This window comes from Benincasa hispida, chromosome 6 (genome assembly GCF_027475165.1).
Source record: "Benincasa hispida cultivar pf3 chromosome 6, pf3_genome.v1.1, whole genome shotgun sequence".
NCBI lineage: Eukaryota > Viridiplantae > Streptophyta > Magnoliopsida > Cucurbitales > Cucurbitaceae > Benincasa > Benincasa hispida.
This window is the reverse complement of record NC_143483.1, coordinates 52,390,982-52,400,439: the sequence shown is the minus strand read 5'-3', so window position 1 is coordinate 52,400,439 and position 9,458 is coordinate 52,390,982. Positions and strand designations below refer to the sequence as shown.

Sequence of the window (9,458 nt, the reverse complement as noted above, 5' to 3'; positions counted from 1 at the left end):
ACACAATTATTTGTACATATATTGATTTTAATTTTATTTAATTTCAATATTTTTAATATTTTATTCTTCAACAACTCTTAAAAGTAGTTTTTTTGCACTTTAATTTTTCATTATATAAATTGAAATTGAGTTGTTAATCTTAATTCAATATATGAAAATAATTAAATTAGATTTTTACATATTTACATTTTGCTTCTTTTTAGAACAAAAATTTAAATAAACGACCCGATTAACCCGAACCAACTCAACCCAAATATTTGATTGTTGGGTTAGGTTGGGTTCATTTTTTAAAAAGGGTTATTTGGGTTGAAAAAATTTACAACCCGAACAATTGGGTTGGGTCTAAAAAGTCTTTCAACCCAATCCAACCCAACCCATGAATACTTTCCTCCGTTCATTTCTTTGATGAGTTATTTTAAAAATGATGTAGGATTTACTAGAATTAAAAAAAATACAAATATATATATATATTAGTAACAATAGTCAATCAGGATATTAATATCATACTCTTTGTAATTTATAAGTTAAACCTTTTTTTTTACAATTGTATTGAATATGCCAGAAGAATCAAACCTTTAACCTTGAGATTGATAGTAAAAGCACTATACTATGTTAATTTAACTATGCTCATTTTGATGATAAGTTAGAAGTTTGAACCTTCTCATTTAGAAGTATTAATCTCAGGAATGAAAGAGAAAGATTATTACCAACTTCAAACTTAAATTAGTAAAGTGTTTGGTGGAGAGAGAAACATTACCCAAATTCTAGAGAATGGGAGAGAGAAATAAATAATTAGTCCATAAGCCCTAAAAAATGGATGTGAGAGCTATAGGCTCATAAATTACCCTAATCTTAAAAAGTGTGTGAGGGAGGGAGAGCTACCCAAATCTTAAAGTATATAATAAGACAGAATCATCAAAACCTTAAAACATGAGAAAAAGAATTACCCAAACCTTAAAAAAAAAAAAAAAAAAAAAAAAGTGTGTGAGAGAGAAAATCATATCCAAACTTTTAACAAATGAATGAGAATAAAAAATTACCTAAAATATATATTTAAAAAAAAGTGAGAGAGAATAACCATTATTATTCAAACATGTACATGTGAATATAATTCAATGTATGAATAACTTTCCTAATTTATGAGAAGTTTGAACCTCACACCTTAAGTGATATTAAAAAATAGCTATCACAAATTTTTTTAATGAGAGTAACACGATTTACCAACCTCTAAAAAGAGAGAGGTTAGGCTTCTTCTCTTCTCCATGTCTAAATTTTAGGTTTCGTTTGGTAATTATTTTGTTTTTTAAAATCGAGCCTATGAACACTACTCTCACCTCCAAATTTCTTTCTTTGTTATTTACTTTTCACCAATACTCTAAAAAACTAAGCCAAATTTTGAGAATTAAAAACAGTAGCTTTTCAAAATGTTGTTTTTGTTTTTGGAATCTGACTAAGAATTCAACTATTGTACTTAAGAAAGATGCACATCATTGTAAGAAGTGTGATTGAAATAGACTTAATTTTAAAAAATAAAAATAAAAAAATCAAACGGTTACCAAACAAGGCCTTAACGTTCAACCACCGTTCTTTAAAGAAAGAATAACAAACAATTACCAAACCCTAAGAAATGTGTGCTACCAAAGAATTTTTGCTTTTCTTCCTTTTTATATCAACACACTTAGAGTAGGAGAAAACCCGAACTTTTGACTTTGTAATCGAAAGTTTATACTTTAACCGATCATGAATGTGCATGTTAAAAATTTTTGCATATCGTAGTGACTAAGGGTATAAATAGGTTGAGTTGGGTTGAATTTAAATGATCTTTTTGACCAACCTAAATTTAGGTTGCTCAAGTTAGTTACCTGAAAACTCTAACAAGGTCTCCAACCGAACTCAACAAGTTGGATTGTCAGGTTATTATTTTTTCTTATTAATCGAAAATACTTAAATTTATCTACAATATATGACTAATAGCTAAAATGTTATAAAACTCAAATGTTAAATACCAAACAAACATTTAGCAATCCTAAAAAGATATCACCCATCCATAATCAATCAAACATTAAACAAAGACAAATGTATGTATTTTTTTTTATTAATATAAATGCAATTTGGATTGGATTGGGTTTTTAAAAAAAATCAACTCGAGACCCAATCCAACCCGATAAAAATAGAAAAACTTAACTCAATCAATCCAAATATAAAAGTAGCCTAACCAAAAACTTATAATTTAGGTCGGGTAGTCCAGATTGTTCGGACTGTCGAGTCATTTGAACGTCTTTAGTAATGATTATCTTATATAAGTTCTAAATGCATTCAATAATCTTTCTTCTTTCATACATATTCAACGGTGTAAAACTATCAATCACATTATTGTAGTGAATAATTTTCGGATACGAAAAGAGAGAGAAAAAAGAGTTTTTAATAAGGTGGGAAGTGAGCACATGGGAGGGCTGCCCCAACCGCCATAGCATATAGTTTTAATTTTTAAAATAAGGTTTTGAAGGGGAAACCATTACCACCCACCATACTTGTCTCACCCAAAAACAGCACCCCATGTGGGACCAACCCTAATCCAACGGTTGTCAATGCATCACCTTTTAATTCTCCTTTCCCTAATCTCCACCCTCAGCCGTTTGATTAAAAAGGGCCTTTTGTCCTTAAAAATTTAAAGACAGCCTCCTTTAATTTGTGTAGCTCATTACCCAAACACCCTTACCTGCCCCATGTCCCCACCTCTTACCTATTTGATTCCTCTTGCTCTTCCCATGTTCCCTCCCCCACTCCCCTAATTGGCCCCACTCCTTATTTTTCATTTTTTTTAAAAAAAAAAATTAATTGATTAAATTTTTGGGTAGAGTAGTAATTCAACGCGGTTTTGAAAAATCATAGGATCAATTTTTTTAAGTTGTGATCATGTTTCTATGGTTCAATTTTTCAATGTTAGATCTTGTGAATCACATTACTATTCTAATCAGAGTTTTGAACTTACTTTACTTTTAATTCAAGACCTTTCTAAGTTTATTTAAGTTACATTTGGGATTACTGTAACTTTTAAAATAATTGTTGGTAGCTGTACTTTTAGAATAATCAGCCGCGAAATAAAGTAAAATAGTGTTTGATAAATTTTAGTTTAAATTAGAAAAAATTAGTTGTGGTGTTTGGTAAATTAATACTAAATTTATGTAATTTAATTATATGGATCAAACTGGAGTTATTATTTCAATTATTTATGATTTGATGATGATCTAAATTACATTTATTCCACTCTCAAACTCTTGTAAAATTGTAAGGTTTTTTTTTCCTTTTTTTTAAAAAAAATAATAAAGAAGTGAGGATTAGTTCTAGAAGAAACAAAAGGGAGTGAAGGTTATTTTCAAATATACTTCCAATATTTAATCGAGATATTTTCTTCATGGGGTTATATGGTAAATAAATTGAAGAACGTAACTAAATTAACCGTAATAACTAAAATAATCTTTTACAAAATTAATAGAATAAACGACAACAAAATAAAATACAACTTGGACATCAAATAAAATTAAAATATGAAAAAAAAATGTACAATTATTATTCAACTTTCATATTGGTTTTAGAGATCCAATCCAATAAATATATATTGTTTTCATCTATGTATTTTAGATTCCATTTTATTTCCGTCTTTATATTTTTAATAGTCTAATTATATTCCTATATTTTAATAGATCTTAAATTTAGTCTTTCAAAATTAATTCTGATCAAAATTATTTAATCAAGAAGAATTTAAAGAAAAATAAAATAAAAGAGGTTAAAATATCATTTTAAACGGTGTACTTTGAATTTTGTTTCATTCTAATCCCTAAACCTCCACATGTTCAATTTTATTCCTTATACCTTCAAAATTTCTTAAATTTAGTTAGTGTATATTGTTTGTTGTTGTTTTTATTCCCAAAATTTTATTAATATTCTCCTTATAAGTTGTAAAAACATATTCGGATGATATCGTTTTTTTTAAAAAGAAAATATTAGTATTAATCAATTTTGATAAAACTTAATTTTAGAGGGTTAAATTTAAGATTTAATGAAATGAAATAGAAAGGTAAGATGACCGTGAAAATACTCAACCACAATATAGAGCGCGTGATGAACACGCACGGTGTAGGGAAGTGGGGAAATGATGGGCCCTTTTGCTTTAATCGACTTCTATAAAATACGTTTGGTGTTATTTGAGCCAACAAGCATTCCATTTCTCCTCTTCCCACTTTCCACTCCGATTCTCTTCTCCACTTTCTGTTTGTTTCCCGAGAAAAAGAAAAAAAAAAAAATAACCCATCAGAAAATTCAACAAACCCATTTCAGAGAAAGGGAAAAAAAAAACAAAACCAATGGCCTTCGAGAAAGATCTCAACTTGGAAGCCACCGAGCTCCGATTGGGTCTGCCCGGAACTTCGCCGGACGATCAATCTTCTCCGATCAACCGAGCCAACTCCAACAAAAGAGCTTTGCCGTCCGACGACCAGAACCTGCCGGAATCCCGCCGGGAAATTAACTCCGATCCCACCAAATGCAACCAAGAAAATCCCCCGCCCACCAAGTAAGCACTTATATTTTGGTAAATTCAGAATTTAATTCCTGTAATATTTATGATTAAAATTTACAACTTAAATCATAAAGACTATTTTTGAGATTTTTTTTAATCAAATATGAAATTTTATCCAATTATATGGCTATTAAAATCATAAAGATCAAATTCTAACGTTTTGGAAATTATAAAGATCCAAAACTGTAAAATCAATTAATTTGATTGAGAAATTCAAATTTGAACTCTAAATTTTTATAATAATAATAATAATTTAGTTAATTTTTCTAATTCATGAAAGAGTGTAGAAAATTAGAAGGTAGAATTTTGTTTTATTTTTTATTATAGAAAAAAATAGAAATTGACAAAAAGATTTATATTTAATAGGGCACAAGTTGTGGGGTGGCCGCCGGTGAGATCGTTTCGAAAGAATTGTTTCCAAGCAAAGAAGAAAGACGAGGCGGCGGCAGCGGCGACCGGGATGTTCATAAAAGTGAGCATGGATGGAGCTCCTTTTCTAAGGAAAGTTGATCTTAAGATCTATCAAGGATATCCGGACCTTCTTCAAGCTTTGGAGAACATGTTCAAGTTTTCTCTTGGTATTTTTTTTTTTTTAAATATAATCTCTCTTAGATCTTGAGATCAATCTCTTTAAGGATGAAAGTTTATAGATTTTTTTTTTCTTCAATGTTTTTTCAGGCAAGTTTTGTGAGAGAGAAGGGTATAATGGGTCGGAATTTGTTCCGACTTATGAAGATAAAGATGGCGATTGGATGCTCGTTGGCGATGTTCCATGGGAGTAAGTTCCAAATCTTTACGTAAATAAAGTGCATGCATTAGTAGTTTTACTTTATTAAATATAGAAAAAGATAGAATCTAAAAAATGTATTTTGAATCAATATCGAAAAATTATTAGAAGTATATAAGAAATAGGAATAACAGTGAAACCGTAACATTAAAAAGACAGAAATTTTAAATATATGAGTTATTCCTCTCATTATCGATTAGTTTTGAGATTATTGAATAACAATTTATATTTATGTAATATGTGGTTCTATAACATCCAAACGAGTAAACGATCTAAAAAATAATAAACACTAACTTGAGTGAGTAAATTTTTGTTTCTCTATAAATAGACTGATTAAAGATTTTATATGAAATTTTGTAGAATGTTCATGAGCTCATGCAAGAAGCTTAGGATCATGAAAGGATCAGAAGCCAAAGGTTTGGGCTGTGGATCAGTGTGAAGAAAGAAAAAAAAAGGAAGAGAAAAAAGGGATTAGAGGGCGCCCCAAAATATTGCTCTCTTTTTTATGATCATCGGAAAAGTTGTGAAAGTTCATCGCAGCCGCCGTGTATTTGCCGGCGGAGTGCACCGCTGCCGGCCGCCTCTCCGATGATCCGACCAAATTTGATCTCATGTAAATTTTTATGAAAAATCAGATCTTGATTTTCTTAGAGAGAGAGAAGAGGGGCTGATGATCAAGAGTCGAGACCCAAAATAAATAAGGGAATTAAGGGTTTTTTTTTTTGGTGATTATTCATATTTATTCTTGTGGGGGATAATGTAATTGATCGAGATGGGTTGAAAATTATGTTAATTACCCAAAGAGTTTGTACATGTAATTGGATGTGATATAATCATCAATTCCAAGAGAAGGATCTCCTTTTTTTATATCCATTTTTATTGAGTTTTTAAATGCTGAATATGTTCTTTTTAAAAAAATTTATTTTCTTAATTTTCCTCAATTTTGTCTTCCATGGATGATAATAGGCAAATTTGCAAGTTAGAATGAAAAAGAGATTTTGTTGTTGCCTAATTAATTTTGTTGTTATTAGTTTACAAAGTTATTTTTAATCTATTGTTTAAAATGATTTTACAATTTTAACCAAATTTCAAAGATCTAGATATATAAAACAATGGTTTAGATATGGACTCTAAAAGATCAATTTTCTATTAAAAAAATAATAATAATAATTAATAAGCTAGATCAAAAGAAATCTAAATTTATGGAGTTTAATTATATAGGATTTAATAGTTTTGAACAATTTGTTAAAGCTAATTTGGTTTTTGGTTATTCCTTTCGGAAATCTGATCAAATTTACCAACATTTTGGGTAATCCACCAACTAAAGCAACTAATACAATCTTTCAAAAAAAAATAAAAATAAAAAATAAGTAAAATTATTTACACAAAATAGTAAAATTTTAATATTCTTTGATAGAGACCGATAGAAGTTTATTACAAATGATAAAAACTGATAGAAGTCTTATCAATATTTTTTTTTATGTCATTTCTGTAAATAGTTTGACATTTTTCGAAAAATTCTCATAAATAAATATATATATATATATAAAAGTCAACTAATTCGACAAACTTAATAATTATCTACGAACTTTAATGTAGCAATTTCTATTCTCAAATGGATCAAATTATGATATGATTTAATTTGGAAAATCTACACTATATATTTATGGTAGATCAAGATTAACTGAATTTCATACTGCTCTATACCACTTTTCATACAACTCACAGTTCTTCTCTTTAAAGTGTATCTTAAAGTATTTTTGAAATCTAGAAGACAAAACTACTTTTTTTTTAAAGGTGTTTCTTCTTTTTAATAATAGAGCACTAAAAGGTTTATTTTATTTTATTATTGAAATAATAATAAAAAAAAAATATTCCCAACCTACATTGTTCTTGTTATTATTATTATCATTTTAGTTCATATATGAAGGTGGATTCTAACTTTCAAGAAGAAAGCGGTGTATGGACTCTTGAAATATTACTAGAGTCGTATTGTCACATTTCTTTTATCATACCATAAAAATTAACCCTTGTTTTATAATAATTTCGTTTTTTATTTTTTATTTTTGAAATTTATGTTTGGATTCTCTCCTACATGTCTCAAGGGTTAGAGAGATGAGCCTATTGTAACCAACTTGAAATTTCATAGCCTATTGTCTCATGGGTTACAACTATGAGACCATTTCCATTATCAATAATATACTGACACCTTTGTTTAGTAGGATAAACATAAGAAACAGTAAGAGTTTTTTTATTATTATTATTAAAAGAAAAAATTATTAAGGACAATAATTATCCACTCGATTTGGGTGGTTTTGAAGCTAGCTTTTGATAGGTTTGAATCTTCGAGGGCGACTAGTATCGTTGTATTGTTTTGGCGATTGGCAAAGAGAAACTTGTCAAATTAAACCAGAATGCATCAACAAAATGATTGTGTTTCATTTACGAAAACACTCCTCACCCATAAAAAAAATCAAAAGAATAATTAGAAAATCAACCTCCATCCATAATGAGTGAGATTTGTTGATACCAAAACTAGATCGATCGTAAATTTGTATTATAAAGGAAAATTGTCCAAGTACCTACAAGATAAAAGTGATCGAGCACCGGTATTGTGTCAAGCCACACATATTCCAACGCTCAAGTCAGCCTCGAGTTTGTGAATAATTTGACAATACAAAATAGTATGTTATTTTAGGTGTACTTCCGACTAATGGCTTTGGGCACTTATATAAGATAGTAGAGCGTAACTAATATTCGGGCTCGTAAATGCCCTCTCATCAATTTTGGAACCGTTGAGCTGATATTCGTTCGACGGTTATGTCATTATTGCAATTGAAGCTTATGCGCACCCTGCACTCAATTTCTCAACATTTCCTTCATGGCATGTCTTTTGTAAATTTGGATAAGCTTAAAAGTCAATTGCTTTAAGGTCTCTCATGAGTCCTCTAAGCTCTATTGGACTCCCTCCAAGATTGCTCTAAGCTCATTCTAAACTCCCTATGGATCCTTTGAGTTCTCTCTAAGCTCCCTATCAGTACATTAAGTTCACTCTAAGCACCCCATGGGTCCATTGAGCTCCATTAGGCTCTCCCCGTGGATCCTTTGAGCTCCATTAAGGTCTCATTATGGGTCTTCTAAGCTCTTCTATGAAGGAACTCGTTTACAAAGAGATCCATGAGCGGAAGCGGATAATCCAAATTCCATTTAGATTGAAAACACAAACTTACAACAAACATACAGATTATGCATTTTAAGTAAAACTACAGCATGTTTTTTAACCAAGAAATAGAGTTCAAGAGATTATACCTTTGCAGAACACTTCTTCTTGTATATCACTCGAACGGTCACAAACTCGAACACAACAACCCTGAAGACTTTCTTCAAGAATCTCATGAATCAAAAGGAAGACACCACCACTTGGAACCTTCGGTATACTCGGAGTGAAAACCTAGGAGTTGTGGACTCTGACTATTTTGGTTAGGAGGGATTTCGAGTTTGGAAGAGGAAGAACATTGAAGAAACTCTGTATCGTATATAGAAACTTCTTGATCGTGTAGTCTATCATATAGGCTTTGTCCTTTTTCGTGTAGATCAGATTATGGAGAAAATAGAATCGTATTTTATTTATTCCATTTGCTTTAAACTGCTTAACCACCCATTAAGGTAGTTAGAGAGAAAAAATGGATTAATTATCCAAAAATAATATAAATAAATATGATAACCAACTTATCATATTATATTTATAACCTATTGTTTTAATATTGCATCATATACAATATAAACTATAGTTCTTTTTCTCTATTTTATGACATTTAATGTTCACATTTATATTAAAATTTGAGAACTATTTGAATCTCATTGAAATATTTATTTCCTCTAATTAAACTATAATACGTTATGCCAATTATATCAAATATAATTGAATCAATTTAATTATCTCATATATAATTAAATTCTCTCTTATTAATTCGAACAATTCAAAATAACCAAAAAACTGATTTTCAACTAAATCCTTTTGAGCTAACAAATGGACCTTATGGACCTATAGTTTGAAGCTTCAACGATATGTGAATAATTAATTAAACTCTT

General features: G+C 29.6%; 1 protein-coding gene across 1 annotated transcript; it reads left to right on the top strand.

The window, feature by feature from the left end:
• The first annotated feature begins 4,203 nt into the window (after window positions 1–4,203).
• On the top strand, window positions 4,204–6,239 carry LOC120079037 (auxin-induced protein 22D-like). The gene is made up of 4 exons (XM_039033219.2): window positions 4,204–4,573; window positions 4,946–5,157; window positions 5,258–5,357; window positions 5,727–6,239. The coding sequence occupies exons 1-4, from the start codon at window positions 4,365–4,367 to the stop codon at window positions 5,803–5,805; spliced, it is 600 nt and encodes a 199-aa protein (XP_038889147.1). The 5' UTR covers window positions 4,204–4,364; the 3' UTR covers window positions 5,806–6,239.
• The last annotated feature ends 3,219 nt before the right edge of the window (window positions 6,240–9,458 follow it).